We start from the raw sequence: 18,387 nt of genomic DNA, 5'->3' as shown, positions 1-18,387 counted from the left end.
TCCATCTGCATCTCCGATCTCGGCAGGACGAGTCGGCATCTCGTGAACGTGATGTGCCTCACAATGCTCAATGCGTCAATGGTGGTCCATGCCTCGTGGTACGTTATAATGCCGGCACAAAGATTCTCGCAAAAACATTCTACGTCAGCATATAATTAGCGCCGCGCAAGCCGTATATAATGACAACGCACACACGTCACACTGACTTCAGCTGAGAGCTGGCAGAGATTCGAGCTCCAGCAACTCAGTGTGAGGGGCTCACGAACGCGGCCGCCCCTTGCCGGCCGCCCCGCCGGCGCCGCGCGCCACGAGCGCAGCGGCGCCAAGGGCGGCGTCGAAGGCCCACGACGCGCCCACGCGCGCCGCCTGCGCCGGCGTGGGCATCCGCGCCGCGTAGACCGCCTTGCGCGACAACGACGCGAGCGGCCCTCGGAGCTGCACCAACCCGGCGAGCGCAGACACGGCGCCGTCTTCGCCGCCGAGCGAGAGCATCTCGCCTACCGAGATCACCCGAGATCACCCGAGATCACCTTTCATCGCTGCCGAGCGAGAGCATCTCGCCCAAGTTTGTGTAGCGGAACGGCAGCGGCGGCGAGCCCAACAGCGCGGCGCGCGTGTTCCACGCAGCGTAGTCCGCCTGCTGCATCGCCGCCTACACAACAGGACCACCCCGACCGCTCCCGAAAAAGAAGCCCCTCGCGGCCCGCGCCCTGGTGCACCGCCACCTGCGCCGTCGATGGCGGCGCCGGTCCCTTGCTGTCGGCGGAGCAGGCGGCGTCGCCGAGGCAGTGCACGTGCGGCAGCCCGTCCACGGAAAGGTACCTGAAGCATGAAGGCTCGGAATGCCGAAGAAGAGAGCGATGGACATGCAGACGAACCGCGGCGAGTTACCTGACAGAGAAGAGCTGCGCGTCCACACACAAGAAATCTTGCCCAACGGCAGTGCGTCCTCCGGCGAGGGCTGCCGGTCGGTGAGCAGCCTGCCTCTCTCGTCCACATCTCGGGCAATCTCGGGCAATCTCGGCTAGATCTCGCCGGTCGGTGAGCAGCCTGCCTCTCTCGTCCACATCTCGGGCAATCTCGGGCAATCTCGGCTAGATCTCGCCGGTCGGTGAGCAGCCTGCCTCTCTCGTCCACATCTCGGGCAATCTCGGGCAATCTCGGCTAGATCTCGCCGGTCGGTGAGCAGCCTGCCTCTCTCGTCCACCGGCAGCCCGAGCGAGGCGCAGAGCGGCGAAGGCTGCGAGCCGGCGCACCACACCACCAAGTCCGCCTGTACATGGACGTGTTTTGGGCGTCGGTGGGGCGTGTCCAGGACGTGGTAGTCGCGCCGCGGGAGGGTTGCCGGGAGGGAGGGTGGCGCGGTGCCGCCGCACAGTGTGAGCTCCCCCGGGGCAACCTGAGTCCAGCAGCCCTTGGTGAAGGTTGGATGAGCGAGTCAGACCAGAGTGCGCCTCTCTCCGATGCCGCCTCGTCCACTGCAGTCTCCAGGTGCACTGTCACGCCACGCTCCTCGAGCCTCGCCTATGGGACATGTCATAGAGGTGTCCTGGACATGTCCTGGACATGTCACGCCACGCTCCTCGAGCCTCGCCTGCGCGACGAGCCTACCCGCAGCAGCAGCAGAAGCAAGTGTGACGAGGCACTGTCGCCCTCCCTCCCGCCCGCCTGCGGGCGGCCTGCTGAAGTCGCTCGACGAGGAGAGGAGCGCCTCTGCCCTGTGAATCAGGGAGAGGTCGACCTAGCGGGGAGGGCACCAAGAACAGGCTCCGAACAGGTCCTTAGGACAGCGGTGGAGGAGGGGGAGGGTCGGCCTTGTCCCCGAGCCAGCTGCACAGGTTGGCGGCCAGCTCGACCTAGCTCGAAGCATTGGACCGCTCAGTCCTGGGCTGCTGCCAGCAGCACACGCGCTGGCTGCCGGCCCCCGCCCCGACGAAAGAGCCGCCGATGACTGCGACGGAGATCTTGGCGCCGGCAGGGGCGCGCGAGAGCGGGAGCAGCGTCTCGCGCAGCGCGAGCGCGTCGTCGAGCGAATAGAAGGGCAGCGCGTGCTCCGCCGCCCCCTTGACGCCGCCAAACGAGGGGACTGCGCCCGGCGCGAGGACGGCGGCGTCGTACGGAAGAGCGAGCGGACCGCCCGCCGTCGTGCCGGAGGAGTTGGCGGCGCCTCCCTCTCCGGCCGTTGCCTCCTCCGGCCGCCGCACAGAGAGCAGCTGCGCCTCGGCGTCGAGCGAGATCGCCTCGCCCTGCACGAACTCGACGCCGGAGCCTGCGAGCAGCTCCTCGAAACGCGGCGCCACCTCCCAGCAGGACGCCTGCCCGGTCGTCACCTCGTAGAGCATGGGGAGGAAGACGAAGCGGTCGCTCCGGTCGACCAGCGTCACACGCGGCGGCTCCGCCTCCTCCCACCCCAGGTTGGCCAGGCGGAGCGCGGTGTAGAGCCCGCCAAAGCCGCCGCCCACCACGACGACGTCAGGCCGGCCGAGCGACTCGACCGAGGCGCGCATGACGCCGCCGGCGCGAGCGGCGGCCGGGCCGACGCGAAGCGCTGGCTTGAGCGCCGCGGGGAGGATCCCGAGCCCGAAGTGCATCATGCCGTGAGCCTCGCAGCTGTTCGGCTGCCGCGAAATGGCGTAGAATACATTGTTTTTCTTTTTTGCACAGTACCTCTGTTAGTGCCAGTGCGAGCCAGTCCCGTGCCCAGTGTTGTGCGAGGTTCTATGAAATGAACTCGGGGGCACGGGACGCGGCACAAACGGGGCACAAACGCCAGGCTACAAAGACGGGGAGGCACGTAGTGACGCAGGGGAGTCTAGGCGACGGCGGCGTCCTCCGACGCCGCGGCGAGCCTGAGCTCGGTCGCAATCTCTTCCGCCGCCGCGAGCTGCAGCGCGACTGACATGCGCTGGGCCTGCAGCGAAAGCCACGACCGCGTCGACCAGCTCGCCTCGTCCTCGTGCTGCCGCTTCGAGAGCTTGTTGCGCACCTTGTGTTGTGCGAGGGAGCGCGTTGTAAAAACAGTAAAAAAGGCTGGTCATGACGCTGTCATAGGGTGTTGTGTGCCGTCAGAGTGACTCTCTGTGTGTCAGGGATAGTCAAGGCCGTCCATCAGAGCTCCAGTAAGCTCGGAGACACCAATGGTTGGGTAGTAGGGCTAGAGGGTTGCTCTACACTTAGCCTCTGCAGCGAGCGAGCGCTCAACTTAGCCCCCGCACGGAGCCGGGCTCAGACTTAGACCCTCATGGTCGGGGGCCATGAACTTAGACGACATAAGGCCGTTTGCCGCGCACGACGCCATATCGCCTTCTCCCAGGGCCAGTGCGCTACTTGCGGCGCGCAACGCCTGCTCAAGTACGCGCAACGTACCATATGCTGCCGCTATGCGTGCCTAAGGCGGTTGCGGCGAAGCGGCGGGCGCGGCATGCCGATGGCAGTGCGGACGATGCGGTTGCGATGTGTTCTGCTTCAAGATCGTGGCGGTGCTTGGCATGCACTTCTGCGATCCCAATCAGCTCATCGCAACGAAGCAGCGCAACAAGCTGGCTGCTGCCAACAAGGCCCTATGCTACCTCACGCGCGGATCGTTCAAAGAGGACCAGCATACACAGGCTTCTCTGACACGCGTTTGTTTGAGCTTGAGGCTATTTGTGAGAACTGTTTGGCGAGAAGTCGCCGAAGATTGCGCTCAAGAAGCAGCAACGAGAATCGGAAGAGGAGGATGCTGAGGCGGCGATTGCTGAGCATGAGAAGGATCGATCGCCCGCCGCAGGCGAAGAAAATTTGGGGGCTGCGCCGTATCGTTGTACGTTGATCACGGTGGGAGCCTCTTGGCCCCAGGCCGTCCACGGCCGACTTAGCCGATGTAAGAGGCTCCCGCTGATCTTAGACCGCGCAAGCACTCCAGCGTGGCTAGCCACACTTAGACCCGTTAGGCCTCCAGGCTCAGAACTTAGACTACTACCCAACCAGTGAGACACCCCATTAGGTTAGGCTGTACCCATGTTTCCTCGCTCACCCCATCTCGTTTCCTTTCCGTGTTTCTCTACAGCACCCTCTCGTTTCCTCTCTAGTTTCCCGAGGAAACTCCGCGAAAACCGTCAATTTCACGGGCTGAGCCGAGTCGAGAGAGAGATTTATAGCAATACCAAACAACTCTAACACTCACACGTAATTTGGGGCCTGGAGCCCTGTTCACGCGCGCGCGAGACGTGCAGACAGGGTTGCCAGGTGAGAGCGAATGGCGCGGTTCACGCCTCGCACAACAGAGAGAGAGATGCGCTCTGCATGGTGGGACATAAAAGAGAGCGAGTAGTTTGTTTTGCCGAGTCTGAGGCTGGTTTGGGCCCAAATCAGCCGACTCTCGGCAAAATACCGGGTATTTTGCGGGTACCTGGAAGACCCCGGGTATACCTGGAAAATACCCGGTATTTTGCCGGTTTCCTCGGTTTCGCCTCAGATTTTGGCCCAGACCAGCTCTCAGACTCAGGGAAACTCGAGAGTTGCCAGAATGGAGCACCAAACACCCTCTGATTTCCCTGGAAATTTCCGGAAACGAAAAGTGCTGGGGACCCTCTCGTTTCCTTTTTGGTTTCCGGAAACATGGGTACAGGCCAACCATTAGGCATTAGCGCGGCTCGACCTCTTTGAGTCACTGCCTTCCCGGCGGTTTGGCTGTACCTGTACCTGTAGAGCCTCTACAACAAACTCTACAGCAAAATCGCGCTCTACATCGCTCTACGCACAGCGGAGGCGCTTCGTCCCGCGCCGGATGTAGATAGAGCTCTACAGCTCTACAGCGCTCTCCAGCTCTACACACTACAGCTCTCCAGCGCTCTCCAGCTCTACACACTACAGCTCTACAGCGCTCTACACTCTACATCCTGGAATGATCCCAGCGGCACACGTCTACGAGGGGGGGCTCCGAAAGGTCGGCATGCCTGGCATGTCGGGCGACTAGGCAGGTCATTGACCTCCTCCCCGCATGTCCGCATCGGGGGAGGGCGGCTCGTAACTGAGGTTCGCCGTCAGGGACAGTCGACCTCCCCTCAACCCGACGAGAGGGGGCCCACGGGTAAGAGACCGAACGGCCGGCCGGATTACTAGGACGCCGAGGCCCCGCACGGGGAAGAGTCCGAACGTTCGGCCGGGCAACTAACTAGGCCATCGAGGCCCCGCCCCTCTTTCCACCCGGCCATTCCAACGGCCAGGCCGCTCGCTTAAGGCTGATTGGCTAGACGAGCGGCCTACCTCCAACGGGGCGGTCTGGATCACGGGGGATGACATCCTGCCTCCCGGCACGCCGGGAGGAGGTGGGTGCTCCGCCGCCGGACCGCCCTCTCCACCACCCTCGCCCAGGGATCTACAACGCTGTCTTAAGGTCCGACCTGTGGGCTCTGCCTGCGCTCGGCACCGGGCACCGCCTCCGTATACAAAATGCGCCTGCGGGCGGACCCTCACAGATCACAGATCACTCTACATCCTCACACCCTCCCTCAGGGCGTCCGCCTCTTCCTATCTCTCTTCGCAGTCTCTCGCCGATTCTCGCTGCAACCTTCATGCCACCTCGCGGTCGTCCCACTCTCGTCGTTCTCTCCCTTGTCGCTTCTTCCTCTGTCGCGTCGCTCTCCTCTGCCTCGTTCTGCGACGCCGCCGCCGCCTGCCGACCCCTTGTTCTCGCGGCTTCTTTCGCCTTTCGGCGCAGCTCCGCCCTCCTCGCGGCATATTTTGGCCCGCCCTCGAGTTTATCCCTCGAGTTTATCGAGCTCTCCTCGCGCACAAGGACGACTTCTTCTGACGCCCACTGCGTGACTGCGATCATTTGCCGCCAAGTCATATCGTTGCTCAGGTCCACTCTCTCTTCGAACACTTGTGCCTCCACGGTGCACGGATGATGCTGGCGCTGGCTGGGGTCCCCGGGTGCCATCGTTACAGCGTAACGACGGGATTACCACAGGTGTTTCGTCCTCCTCGGGGTCGTCTTCCCCGGCTTCCTGCCGTTCCGCGTTCGGCTCTACATTCAGTACGTTCAGCGTGGCTCACCCTCCATGCCGCAGGCGCTTTATCCACCCTATATTCTTCTCTTCTTCTCTCTCCTCTGCCCGTGCCTTGGTCTTGTCGTTGTTTCGCACCCATGTCTGTATGGGCAGGAGGTTGCAGGGGCCCTAGCTACCTGCTTTCTCTTTGTGCACGGAGTTTGCTTGAAAAATTCTCTTTCTTGGAAAATTCTATGCCTCCACGCTACGCGCAGCTGCGAGGGCTGCACGGACAAGCAGAGAGAGGGCGAGGAGGTGTGGTCTACAACATATGAGACGAGCCAGCCTGGCCACCGCGCGCCGTGCCAGCCACGCGGCCCTGGCTCATCATGCCGCGCGCCGTCTCTGCACGGCTACACGCCTCGCCGACCCGTCCACCATGGTCGGAAGGCTCCAGCAGCTGCAGGCCTTGCAAAGGTGCCGCCGAGCCGAGCCGCCTGCAATTCCCACTCTCCTCTCCACTCGCAGGCTGGCCCGTGGTGGCGCACGGGGCTGATGCGGCTCGGTGGCATGTTCACGGATGCGCAGTACCAGGCGGCGGCCGGCGAGGACATCCACGGGATATGCCGGCGGCGCGGAGACCTCTCGGAGCTGTACGACCCGTCTTCCGGCGGCGTCGACGCGAGCCGGTTCTACACGCGCTTCCAGGTCAAGGGGCTTCACTGCTGGCTGGTGCACGTGCGGCTGCGTCCGCTGCCGCGCGAGCGGGTCGAGGCGCTCGTCTCGGAGGTGCTGGAGCGGCTGTGGGAGTACGACGGGATGCGCGACGCCGTGGAGGGGGAGGGGCTCGAGCTGATCCAGGCGCTCAAGTACCAGAAGGAGCTGCAGCTGTCGTGGCACGGCATGGCGCAGGCGCTCGACGAGGCGCTCAAGCAGCCGGCAGGCGGACCCCAGGCGGAGGCCCTCGCCGAGGTGCTGCTCCGCAACGTGTACGCAGACGAGGAGGGAGGCATCGCCGGCAGCGCGGAGCCGGCGGCCCTGTGGCTCGCCGAGTACCTGCTGGCGCAGATGTCGCACCTCGCGGCGCTGCCGGACGACGAGATCCTCCTCGGCCGCCTCACCTGGGCGCCGCCGCCGCCGCCGCACGCCAGCGGCGCCGAGCTGCGCGGCGACGAGGCGGAGGCGGAGCAGGCGGCCGGAGGAGGGCGCTGACGGGGGGCGCTGCTGACACCTGTTTGAGAGGGCGTGCGCGTTAGGCATCGTGCCGTTTCTTGTGTTTGGGGCGCGGGGAGGGGCGAGGTGAGTTGTACTCTGAGGGTTGGGGTCGGGGAGAGTTGCGAGGAGCCGTCTCGCTGGGAGCTCATCTGCGAGTGCGAGGCGGTCAGTGTCTCTCTTTTTTGACAATTCCAAACAGATGAGAAGGCGCCGTCGACATATTCAAAGTTTTTGGCATGACTGTGATTTATTTCCTCCGGCGCTTCTTTTCGCTTTTCCCGACACCCGACACGGCACGGGAGCAGTCGAGTGGTGTGCCGCGCGCCGGGCCCGGGGGGGGGGCGGGGCGGCGCGACCAACCCAAGAAGGTCGCGAGCGGGGTGTACTGTGGTGGCAGGGTGGAGGGTGAGACCCGCTGAGACAGAGGATACGTGCCTCGCGGGGGGAGACGAAAAAGTCCCCGCACTCCGGTGCAATCAATGTTCAATCGGCCCTTTCTAGATTCACCACAGTCCTGCGCAATGCCTGCAGCGAGTCGGGCAATGCGCGCACATCCGGCCGAGGAGCCCGCCGTCCTTCGGCACGCGGGCGACCGAGACGCCGAGGAAGGCGAGCCAGACGGCGAGTGCTCCGGCGAGGAGCGCCGGCGTGAGGCGCTCTCGCTGCCTCGCTACGTCGGAGGCCATGGCGAGAGGGATGGAGAGGGAGAGGCCGACCACGACGACGAGGGGTGATGTGAGGAGGGCGGCGCGGGCGAGCAGCAGGTTGGCCACCACCGTCCCGAGCAGCGCGTTCCCGCAGATGGCGAGCAGGTTGTCGCGCGCCGGCAGCTCGAGCCGCTCGACACCGGTCGCGTGCAGCAGCAGCAGCGCCGGCGGGCCGGCCGCGAGGAGCGAGGCGCCCATGAGGCCGAAGAGGTAGGGCAGCGGCGCCTCCTTCTCGGACGGCACCTCCCGCTTCAGCCGCACCGTGTATGCGCCGTAGCACGCCGCCGAAGCAACCAGCCCCGCGGAGCCAAGGGCGTGCTTTAGCTCCGCGCGGTGCGCGACGGCGGCGGCGGAGTGGGAGATGCGCGCGAGCGCCCGCGCGGCGTGCGGGTGGTGGTGGTGCTCGTCGTCACCCCACGCGCCCTCGCCCGCCCCTCCGTACACCACGAGCAAGACGCCGGCCAAGCCGCAGGAGACAGACGCGACTCGAAGAAGAGACAGGGGCTCTCCGAGCAGCCACGCGCTGAAGAGGAGGGTCCACACGGCGGAGGAGGAGGCGATCACGGTGGCGGAGGAGACGCTCGTGTACTGCAGGCTCACGTTGAAGAGCAGGTTCGCGCAAAGGATCAGGCCGCCCAGCCGCCAGGCGACATACACGAGCCCAACCTCAGAGGGCACCTCGGAGGGACGGCCGGTGCCGGCGGCGCCAGCGTCCCCGCCCGCCCCTCCGCCGGACCCGATGGCGCGGCGCGGTGCGCAGGCCTGCGCCATCTCCAGGCCGGCCTCGTCGCCCACGTGCCGCACGGCAGCGTACCCACCCTGCGCCGCGCCCCAACCCTGCACCAGCCTCCCGACGGCTGCGGCGGCTCGCACGCGGTAGCCCAGCAGGTAGAGGGCTTGCATCGAGAAGGAGATGTATGTGATGAGGAAGGGCTTGCGGTGGTGCTCCGCCTCGAAGACCAGCTGCAGCACGATGGTCGAAGCCGTGAAGAGCACGACGACAACGAGCACGAGCACGATGCCACGCACGCGCCGCAGTAGACGCGCGCTGATCGTGAGTGCGCCAGAGCGCCACTGGGCGACAAACCATGAGGCCGGCAGCAGCAGGGTGACTGCGATAAGCACGACGGCGACGGGCGCCGCGTAGGAGGAGGAGGAGACCATCCTCGCCGTGTAAGTACGCGCCACTTTCGACTTTGCACACACAGAAAAAGAATTTTACAACCAAACTCCCAGAAAAAGAAATTCGGCAGCTTGTCAGTGGAATGGCGTTTCTATCCCTCCCTTGGGTTTTCTGTTTTCTTTCTTTCTCTCTCGAGTTTTTTCTGCGCCTTTCTGTCCCTGATCCCAAGGTCATCCTACTCGTGCAGTGGGAGGAACCCTGTCCCTGAAGGGACCCTGTCCTTCTCCCACGCCGCACGCCACGGCCCACGCCTCGTTTTGGTTTGTTTTATTTATTTATTACAGTCGCTGAGTGTCATTGAGAGCCCGTAGCACATGTGCATGTATGTGGAGCCCGGGGACGGGGGACTTCGCGCCGCCCTGCTCCCCCTGCTGGGCCCCTCGGCAGCCTGGCGCATCCAGAGGAGAACTGATCGTAGGCCACCCTGCACCGCGGGGGCGCAGCACCGATGCCTACGATGCGGCCACAGCCTGCCGGAGGAAATGCGAGGCGAAGGGGCTGTCCAAGAACATCTCTGCCGCCCGCAGCGGAGCCGGCGAGTCCGCCTCTTGCAACGCCTCCCCCGGCGAAACCTCCAGCAGCTGTGACGAAACCTCCAGCAGCTGTGAGCCGGCGTCGGGGTCGACCTCTGCCGTCGTCGGCGGCTCGGCGAGCGCCGGGGCGCCCTCCTCCTCCGGGGCGCCCCCCTCCTCCGCGGCCGCGGCCGCCGCCTGCACCTCGAGCACCACCTCCTGCACCGCCTTGCTCACGGGGGTGCTGCCCGGCGACGCCTCCTCCTCCTCGAAGTCGACCGCCGGCGCCGCCGGCGCCGACACCTCCGCCGCCTCCACCTCCGCCGCCTCCTCGGCCGGTGGCGGCGCCGGAAGCGGCTCTGGCGGCGGCTTCGGCGGCCAGTCGACCGCCACGATCGTCACAGGGGGGGAGCGAGGCCGCCTCTGCTGCCTCTGCCTCCGCGGCGGCCCGCCCTCGCCCGAGGCGGGCGGAGGCACCGTCCAAGCGGCGCTGCGCGGAGCAGCGGGCGGCGGCGGCGCGGCGTGCCGGGTGGCGGCGCACCGCACGACGGCGCCCTCGCCCGTCTGGCCGCCGCCTTCTGGCGGCGGCGGCGGCGGCGGCGAGCGGGGTCGCAAGGGCGGGGAGGGGAGCTCGCCAAAGTCGAGCGAGGCCGGTACGAGGCTCGCTGGCTCCGGGCCGAGGATCGCGTGGGCCGCCTCCCCCGCGCCGCCCTTCGCGCCGCCCTCGCCGCCCTCGCCGCCGCCATTGGCGCCACCCCCGTCGCCGTGCTGTGCAGACGGGCTGAGCGTCGACCGATCGCACGAGCAGTGGAGGAGGTTGGCGCGGTTCTGCCGGGCGAGGGCGAGGTTCTCGCGCCAGACGTGCGCCTGCTGCTCGAGGAGCGCGCGGTGCGCAGCCTCCCTCTCCGCCCGCCGCTTCTCGTGCATCGCCTTGCGCAGCACCTGAGGGGGCGCGCGGGGACGGCGCCGTCAAGCCGCTCGCTGTCTGCCTCGAGTGACGTGTCGAGTGACGTGTGTCAAACAGGAGGGGGAGGGGCGGGGGTGGGGTGGGGGGGGCACCTCGGAGCGGCGCTTCGAGGCCTCGAGCGCTCGCTCCTCGGCGGCGAGGGCTGCCTCCTTCGCCTCAGCCCTGCGGAGGAGAGGCGGCGGGGTGGGGGAGGCGCGCGCTCGGCTTCGGTGAGAGGCGGAGGAGGGCCGCAAGAGGGGTGGGTGGCGGTGGTGGCGGTGGCGGCGGCGGTGGTGGCGATGGTGGCGGTGAGAAGAGGCGAGGGCGGCCCGCGCCGTTCGCGCGTTCGCGCCGCGTGTTGGTGCACGGCCCGCTCCCACGCGTCGTTGGCGGCGGAGCCGGCGGCCGGCGCGGGCACAGCTCGGCTCTGCGGCGCGGCGTGGACAGGGAGGGTCTCCAGCTGGCCGAGGGAAGGGAAGGCGCCGGAGGCGGTGCCGGCGGGCGGTAGCGAGGCCGACATGAGGGTGTCTGCCGAGAGGGCGCCGCCCGGACCACCCCACGCTTGCGCGGGTGGCCTCGGGAGGGGCGCACCCCCGTGCGGCGGCGTGGCGCGGTGCTGCGGCGCGGGGACTGCAGCGGGATGCAGCCAGCCGGCGGTCAGTCGGTCGGTGGGCAGGCCCGCGGCAGGCAGTGCGGCTGCGGCGGCGAGGAGCGGGACGGACGCCGGAGAAGCGTGCGGGGGAGAAGGAGCATCGACTCGAGAGGCGCCGGCTGGCTCTGCCGCCGCCGCCGCCGCTTCCGCCGGCGCGGCGAGGGGGTGGTGAGCCGGCGGAGGCGGCAGGGGAGGTGGCGGTGGCGGCGGTGGCGGCGGTGGCGGCGGCTTCCACGAGACTGTGCCTGTGCCGACCTCCCAGTAGTAGGCGGCCCCTTTGGCGCTGGTCAGCCGCGTCCAGCCCGTCGGCAGTGGCAGCGGCGCCGCCGGCGCGCCAACGACTGCCGTCTGCGCAGACCCGTCTGAGCTGCAGGTGGCGGAGGCGGAGGCGGGGGCTGGACGCGGCGCCGGCTCCTCAGCGGCCCGCGCCGCCCTCGGCGCGGCTGCACCCGCCTTCGCCGCCCCCGCCTCTGCCGGCTTGCTCGAGCGCTTGTCCTCGAGCCGCGCCTCGGCCCGCCTTGGCGCCGTGCCTCGCGCCTGCTTTGGCTCGAGCAGCGCGGGGCGCGGCGGGCGGGACGCGGTGCCAGGCCTCGAGGCGGCCGGCGTGGCCGGGGACGCTCCAGCGCGGGATCTGCGCTTGGAGGCCGCCGCACTTGGCGCCGTCTGCGGCCTCTGCTGCTGTGGCGTCGGCGCTCGAGGGTCGTCGTCACACCACGCCACGTACGGCCGCACCCGTCGGCCGGCGCCAGCTTGCTTCGCGGGCGGCTTCTTCGGCGCCGGCGCCCACGACTGTGTGCCGCGCCGCGTGCCGACGACTGGCGCCGCCCACGGGTCGGCGCGGTGCTTGGCGGTGGTCTGCCTTTGCCACTCGCCGGCGGGCTGCCACGCGCCGAGTGCCACCGGCCTGTGGCGCCGTCCGAGCGGCGCCGCCCGATCGCTGAGATCCCAGTCGGGCGTGCGCACCGTCTCTCTCGTCCGTCTCGGCCTGTTGTACAGGTCCTCATTGTGGCCCCACCAGCGCGGTGGCTCAGGCGCGTCGGCCGGCGGCTCATCGTCCGTCCACGTGGCGAGCTGCGCCCTGGGACCCGGGCGGAAAGTGTAGTACCCCGGAGGACCGGGTGGCGCGAAGGACATGGCGGTGGGTAGGTCGCGTGGGGGTCACTGTGCCGGACTGCTAGGTCGCACACGGAGGACTGGGGGACGCTGGTGTCGGGCTGCTACCTGCCGCCCTCAACGCTTGCGGGAATTTCTTTTTTATTTGCTTCGAGAGTCCCCTTGCAACCAATCCTCCTGCCTGGGGAGGGGGCGTTCCACCGCTGAGCGTCGGACAGCAAGGAGAAAAGCTCGGAATACTCTCTTGCCGTGGTCTGAGTGTGTGAGCACACAAAACACACACATTGCCGCTGGTGTCGAGGCGGCGTCGGGCAACGCCAGCGCTGGCACCGCACAGATAAGCAAGCGGGGTCAGTTCGTGTCCTACTCCCTTCTTTATGATCTCATTGCGTCACGCGATCTCGTGCCTTCTCCTCGCCGCAGCGACACCCGCCTCCGCCCGATACCGCGTGCGACTGCGGACGCCTCTCGGCATCGCGTTTGAGGAGGTGGAGCCGGGCAAGGCTTGCGGTGTCGTCGTCGCGGACCTCGTGGATGGAGGCAACGCCGAACACGACGGTCGGATCTGGGTGGGCGACCGGCTGCTGAGCACGAGCGCGGTGGTGCTGGGCGGCGACAGCGCGTTGCTGACGGTCGGTGGTGGGCGGCAGTTCACAAACTGGAAGCGAGAGCTGATTCCCGCGACGGCGATGGGCTTCGAGGAGATAATGGCCGCCATCGGGTCCAACTCGGGCCGCTTCGGCTACGTCGACTGCCTGCTCGAGCTCGCGCGGACTGACTCGTCGGTGCCGCGGCCCGCTCAAAGCGGCGCCGCCCGCGCCGCGCGAGGCGAGTCTGGCGTCGACTGGGACGGCGGGCGCGGCACCAGGGTGGGCGGCGTCAGCACCCCAATCAGACCCGTGCCGGACGAGTTTGACTTTGACTAGCAGGAGGTACCAGGTAGATTCGCAGATGCGCTAGAGAGAGAGCGAGTGGCTGAGGCTAGTTCCTTCCATTTTGGCAAAAGTCAACCCCCCCGCCTAACCATTTTGTACCTCCCGCTCGCGCTCCGCCCTGAGCGCTGAGGCCTGAGCGCTGAGCCTGAGGCAACCTCCGCAGCCTCCAGCCTCCCCGCTCCCAACCTGACCGCTGACAAACTGACAGTCGTGGACGGCGCACACTGTACCGCACGCAAACGGTCGCGCCGGGCCCCTCTCCAAATCACCCCGTTTTTGCACAGGGGTAACTCCCCGGAGCTTCACCCGAGCTTAAAAAACGGTGCACCGCAGCTTAAACCTTAATTGGGGGAAGACGGCTTGTCACGCCCTCCGCCCACGCGCATTATATTCCGCACTTTCCGCATGCCACAGCTGGGTCCTTGCAATCCTCGCTGTGTCCGGCGCGAAAAAGAAAAACTATCCGCGAGATTTGGCACGACCCTCCCGTCCAACGAGTTGAGAGCAATATGCTGAGCAACGCTCACGACGAGTTAGCGCAGCCCACTAGTTTACCAAGCACAGCCCGCAGCGTCAATGTCGGACGAGCCACCGCCAACGCCGGTCGCGTTTGTGCGTTCGCCCTCGCTTGCGCCGGCCTCGCACGACAACCCGACTCCTCAGTCGTGGGGTCCGCCGACCTCGTACGCCACCAAGAGCGACAAGATTGTTTGCATCATGGTCGGCCTTCCTGCGCGCGGCAAATCATACATATCGCGCCGGCTCGCACCCTATGTCTCTTTCTTTTACGGCGCGCCGGCCAAGGTGTTCAACGTGGGAGATTACCGGCGGAAGATCGCGCGAACCACTTCGATGGCCGACTTCTTCGACAGCAGCAACCAGGCGGCGATGAAGGCGAGGGCGCAGGCGTGCGAGGAGGCGCTCACCGACCTGAAGAGGTGGATCGGAGAGACGCCGTCGCAACAGCAGCGGCTCGACCAAAAGCTTCATCAGAGCGGCGACTTTGGTTCGCTGGCCATCTTCGACGCGACCAACTCGACGCAGAGCCGTCGCGCCTGGCTCGTGGAGCAGCTGAAGGACACGGGCGCAAAGGTGATCTTCATCGAGTCGGTCTGCCGCGACGAGAGGCTCGTGCAGCAGACCATCCTGCACGCCAAGGAGAGCGTCCTAGCGCGGCTCGAGCCTCGGCGGACTGCCGGGTTGGTTGACCGCCCCGCCCCGCTGGTAGGTTGGGAATCACGACTACGAGGGTGTCGACCCGGCCGTCGCCATCGCCGACTTCGAGGCGCGGATACGGCACTACGAGCAGGTGAGGGCCCGAGAGGCTCGCGGCCTGCCCATGGGCCTGCCCCTCGAATCTCACTCAGCCTCGGGTCGTCTCGGTCGGTCTCCGACAGGTGTATCAGGAGCTCGGCCCGCCCGAGAAGCACCTCGCCTGGATCCAGATCGTCGATGGCGGCCGCCAGCTCTCGATGAACAACATCCGCGGCTTCCTCCCCTCGCGCATCTCGCAGGCGGAGGCACGAGACGACCCGAGATCACGCGTCGGCCAGCCCTCAGCCGCGTCGCTTCCCTCGCCTCCGCCGCCGCCCTCACCACCCTCGCCGCCCGCGCCCCTCTCGCAGTTCCTCGTCAACTTGCATGTCGACTGCCGCTCCTTCTACCTCTCCCGCCACGGCCAGTCCGAGTACAACCGCCTCGGAAAGATCGGAGGCGACTCGGACCTCACCGCGCACGGAGAGGCGTACGCAAAGGCGCCGCCCTCGCCGCCGCCATCCTCGCCGCCGCCGCCGCCGCCGCCGCCGCCGCCGCCGCCGCCGCCGCCGCCGCCGCCGCCGCCATCCTCGCCGCCGCCGCCGCCGCCGCCGCCGCCGCCGCCGCCGCCGCCACCCCCGCTGCCTCTCCCCTCCGCGCCGCCGCCCTCACCGCCGCCCCGCTGCCCGTGCCGCAAAGGCGCTCGGCGAGTGGGTCGACGCGAAGGTCTCTCTCGCCGCCGACGGCTCCCCCGTCCCGTGCCGTCTCTGGACCTCGTCGCTTCTGCGCACGCGCCGCACCGCGCGGCACATCTCCACGCCGGTCGTCTCGTACACCACCTCGGACGGCGCGCACCTCGACTGGGTGCAGATGCGGCCAAAGGCCTTCCGCAACCTCGACGAGCTCTACGCGGGCCTGTGCGACGGGATGACCTACGAGGAGATCGCAGACAACTACCCGGACGAGGCGGAGGCGCGCGGGGCAGACAAGTTCCAGTACCGGTACCCTCGCGGCGAGTCGTACACCGACCTAATCGCCCGCCTCGAGCCGCTTGCCCACGAGCTCGAGCGCTCCCGCGAGCCCGTTGTGATCGTGGCCCACCAGGCAATCCACCGCGTGCTCTTCGCCTATTTCATGGGGATGCCGCGCGAGGAGTGCATCCACGTCTCCATCCCGCTCAACACGGTCATCAAAATCACTCCGACGTCGAACGGCTGCGAGGAGGAGCGCACCGTCGTGCTGCAGCACCCCAAGGGCGAGCTGCTCGACCCAGCGAGCCACTGAGCTGGGACACGACGCGCGCGATCGCAGCTCCACACAGAGTACGGTATGCATGTCTCATGTCTGTGCGGTACGTGTGTTTTTGTACTTGTTTGTTATACTGCGCAGGAAGATAATTATGTACAAATGTAGGAAGTGTGAAAATGCAGAAAAGGGAGCTCCGCCTCTTCGTCGAGCGGCAAAGCTCAAAAGCACACCTGAGCTCCGAACATCGAGCTCGAGGCGGCGGGACGGAAGCGGGAGCGGCCGCACACTGCTCGGTGCTCGGTACCCCCCCTGCACAACTAAAAGCTCATCCCTGTGCTGCTAGGGGGGGGGGGGGGGGGGCCCCAAAGCCCCCCAAAAAAAAAAATTTTTCTCTTTGGGGGGGGGGGGGGGGTCCCGACCGCCCCAGCAGCAGAGCGCACTGGACCCCGCTCTCCCGCCTCTTCGCCGCCGCCCCCCCCTCCACCCTCGGCTCGTGTTTGAGCGGTACGCTCGAGGCGGTTGTGTTCACCGCGCCTTCGAGCCCAATACACCTTCGTCGTGTCGAGTGCTGGCGTTTTACTAAAGACGTGTGACCATGTGAGTCTATCTTGTAATACCACACGCGCCTATACATCAGTGTAGCCTCATCATCGAGTGATTGGCTGGCCTGTGGCGTATGACCTCGCGCGGATATCACCAACGACGAGCATGCGAAGATAGGGAACAATATCTTGTACAGCCCGCTGCGCTCCCCGCTGTGCCACGGCGTATGATGGGCTGCGAGAGCCGTATCTTCCCTCCTTGGTACCTTGAAGCAGAGGCGCCGCGAGGCACGAGAGAGGCGTAGAAGAGAGGCTGGCTGTCTCATCTCAGTGTGGTGGTCGGCGAATGGGTACGATGAGAGAGACAGTTGTTGTTTTTTGGGTCGCGAGCCTCGAGCGGACGGCCATGACCATCCCTGTCGGCGCCACCGTGAACGTCGTCAACCCGGGCGGGCCGCTGCACGACGACTCCGAGACGGAAGACAACGTGGTGAACGAGTCGGAGGTGGAGTGGCTCGATACGGAGGACGACGAGGCGTAGCGCAGTATCACGCGACCGTTATACACACGGCGCCCCCCTGAGATTCGATTGAGATGCAGATGAGCTCGCCAGCTCGCGCGTGTGTTTGGTCGATCGGCCGTCCTCTTCACACATCTCACTGAGATTGGTATTCAAATTCCATGTTCACAGCAATTGTCTCCCCTTTTTTTTCACCATCTGAGATCCCAAATCTCAGCTCTGCAATTATGACCCCAACTGCCCTGCCCTGCCCTGCCCTGCCCTGCCGTACTGCCCTGCCCGCATACTGCCGCACAACTGCCCTGCCCGAGCGATCCCCTACCTGCCCCGGGTGTGAAACCCACACTGCCCTGCCCTGCCCTGCCCACACTGCCGAGGTGTAACGCCCGCCGGGCGAATACGATTGCCTGGTCCTATCGCCAAAAGGCCCTGCTCCTCCTCTTGTCTGGCAGCAAACGCAACCTGCGGCACAAGCCGCGTTGGCGCAGAGGAGGCGGCAAGCCTCAACGCGCCTACCCGTGGCATGCCGCCGGATCGGGCCAAGACTAAGGCTGCAGGATTCGGCCCCGCCTGCTGCGAGTGCCCTCCCGTTGAGGTGTCCATCTTATGTGCAGTGGGGCTACAACTGTAAGCGTGCCGTCGGCAGGATCCCCAAAACCGTCGTAACCCCCCCCCAAATAGAATTCGACCGCCCAAAGCTGTCCCCCCCCCCCCCAAACTTTAAACCACCATAAACTGCGATGTGCAGGGGCACAGTCTGCAGGGGCAGGCCCCAAATGACGTGTGAGTGTTAGAGTTGTTAGGTGTGTGTGCCAATCGGAGGGATTTTGGAGGTAGATAGATAGAGGGGCCGCGTGAGTCCATGTGATTGTGCAGTGTGTGGAGTTTACTTCATTCAGCTGGAATGTATGTATGTAGGAAGGTGAAGAACAGCTAGGTAGGTAGGAAGAAAGGTGAAGAACAGCCAGGCTCGGACTGGACACCAACGCGGTAGGGGTGAACGCGACAGCTGAAAGAGAAAAAAAACTAAAAGGGACGGCCGAAAAACCCTCCTTTCGGTCGAGCACAAGAAGGCGGCTCGGGTCGGCCGGCGCCGCCATGGCGGCCATGATGACGAACGTCAAGTGCGTGATCGTGGGAGACGGTGCGGTCGGCAAGACGTGCCTACTCATATCGTACACCACGAATGCCTTCCCAGAGGACTACATCCCCACCGTCTTCGACAACTACAGCGCGAATGTGATGGTGGATGGGAAGCCGATCAACCTTGGGCTGTGGGACACAGCAGGGCAGGAAGACTACGATCGGTTGCGACCGCTCTCGTACCCGCAGACGGACGTCTTCCTCGTCGCCTTCTCCCTCATCTCGCGCCCCTCGTACGAGAACGTGAAACAGAAGTGGTTCCCCGAGCTGAAGCACCACTGCCCAAACTGCCCGTTCATCCTCGTCGGCACGAAGCTCGACCTGCGATCTGATGGGACCACGGTTGCGAAGCTGCGCCAGCAGAACCAGACACCGATCAGTCTGGAGGAGGGGCAGGAGATGGCAAAGACCATCGGCGCGACAAAGTACCTCGAGTGCTCCGCGC

General features: G+C 66.2%; 5 protein-coding genes across 5 annotated transcripts in view; 3 read left to right on the top strand and 2 right to left on the bottom strand.

Moving 5' to 3' along the window:
* Positions 1–276: 276 nt before the first annotated feature.
* EMIHUDRAFT_470045 (hypothetical protein) lies at positions 277–2,604 on the bottom strand (the record flags this gene model as incomplete). Its single annotated transcript, XM_005772138.1, has 4 exons — positions 1,876–2,604; positions 726–822; positions 562–652; positions 277–497 (listed from the first exon to the last, which is right to left on the bottom strand). Coding segments are annotated over exons 1-4 (1,128 nt in total), but the record flags the coding sequence as incomplete, so codon positions are not given.
* A 6,925-nt stretch (positions 2,605–9,529) lies between these two features.
* EMIHUDRAFT_117850 (hypothetical protein) lies at positions 9,530–12,321 on the bottom strand (the record flags this gene model as incomplete). Its single annotated transcript, XM_005772137.1, has 3 exons — positions 9,530–10,531; positions 10,649–10,718; positions 11,900–12,321. 3 exons carry the CDS (start codon positions 12,319–12,321, stop codon positions 9,530–9,532), a joined length of 1,494 nt encoding a protein of 497 aa, XP_005772194.1.
* Positions 12,322–12,677: 356 nt separating this feature from the next.
* EMIHUDRAFT_242600 (hypothetical protein) lies at positions 12,678–13,226 on the top strand (the record flags this gene model as incomplete). The annotated part of the gene is made up of 2 exons (XM_005772136.1): positions 12,678–13,085; positions 13,212–13,226. The coding sequence occupies 2 exons, from the start codon at positions 12,678–12,680 to the stop codon at positions 13,224–13,226; spliced, it is 423 nt and encodes a 140-aa protein (XP_005772193.1).
* A 585-nt stretch (positions 13,227–13,811) lies between these two features.
* Positions 13,812–15,773, top strand: 26PFK2 (fructose 2,6-bisphosphatase; the record flags this gene model as incomplete). The annotated part of the gene is made up of 4 exons (XM_005772135.1): positions 13,812–14,438; positions 14,485–14,544; positions 14,633–14,878; positions 15,189–15,773. The coding sequence occupies 4 exons, from the start codon at positions 13,812–13,814 to the stop codon at positions 15,771–15,773; spliced, it is 1,518 nt and encodes a 505-aa protein (XP_005772192.1).
* A 2,124-nt stretch (positions 15,774–17,897) lies between these two features.
* The window catches only part of EMIHUDRAFT_117847 (hypothetical protein), a gene marked incomplete at both ends in the record, with an annotated part of 834 nt that continues 344 nt past the window's right edge, over positions 17,898–18,387 (top strand). Inside the window, one exon of the mRNA XM_005772134.1 lies at positions 17,898–18,367. Coding sequence (XP_005772191.1) covers positions 17,898–18,367 — 470 coding nt within the window. The remainder of the gene's footprint in view (positions 18,368–18,387) is intronic.

The sequence above is a fragment of the Emiliania huxleyi genome (genome assembly GCF_000372725.1).
Source record: "Emiliania huxleyi CCMP1516 unplaced genomic scaffold EMIHUscaffold_364, whole genome shotgun sequence".
Lineage (NCBI taxonomy): Eukaryota > Haptophyta > Isochrysidales > Noelaerhabdaceae > Emiliania > Emiliania huxleyi.
This window is presented reverse-complemented; position numbering and strand designations above follow the sequence as displayed.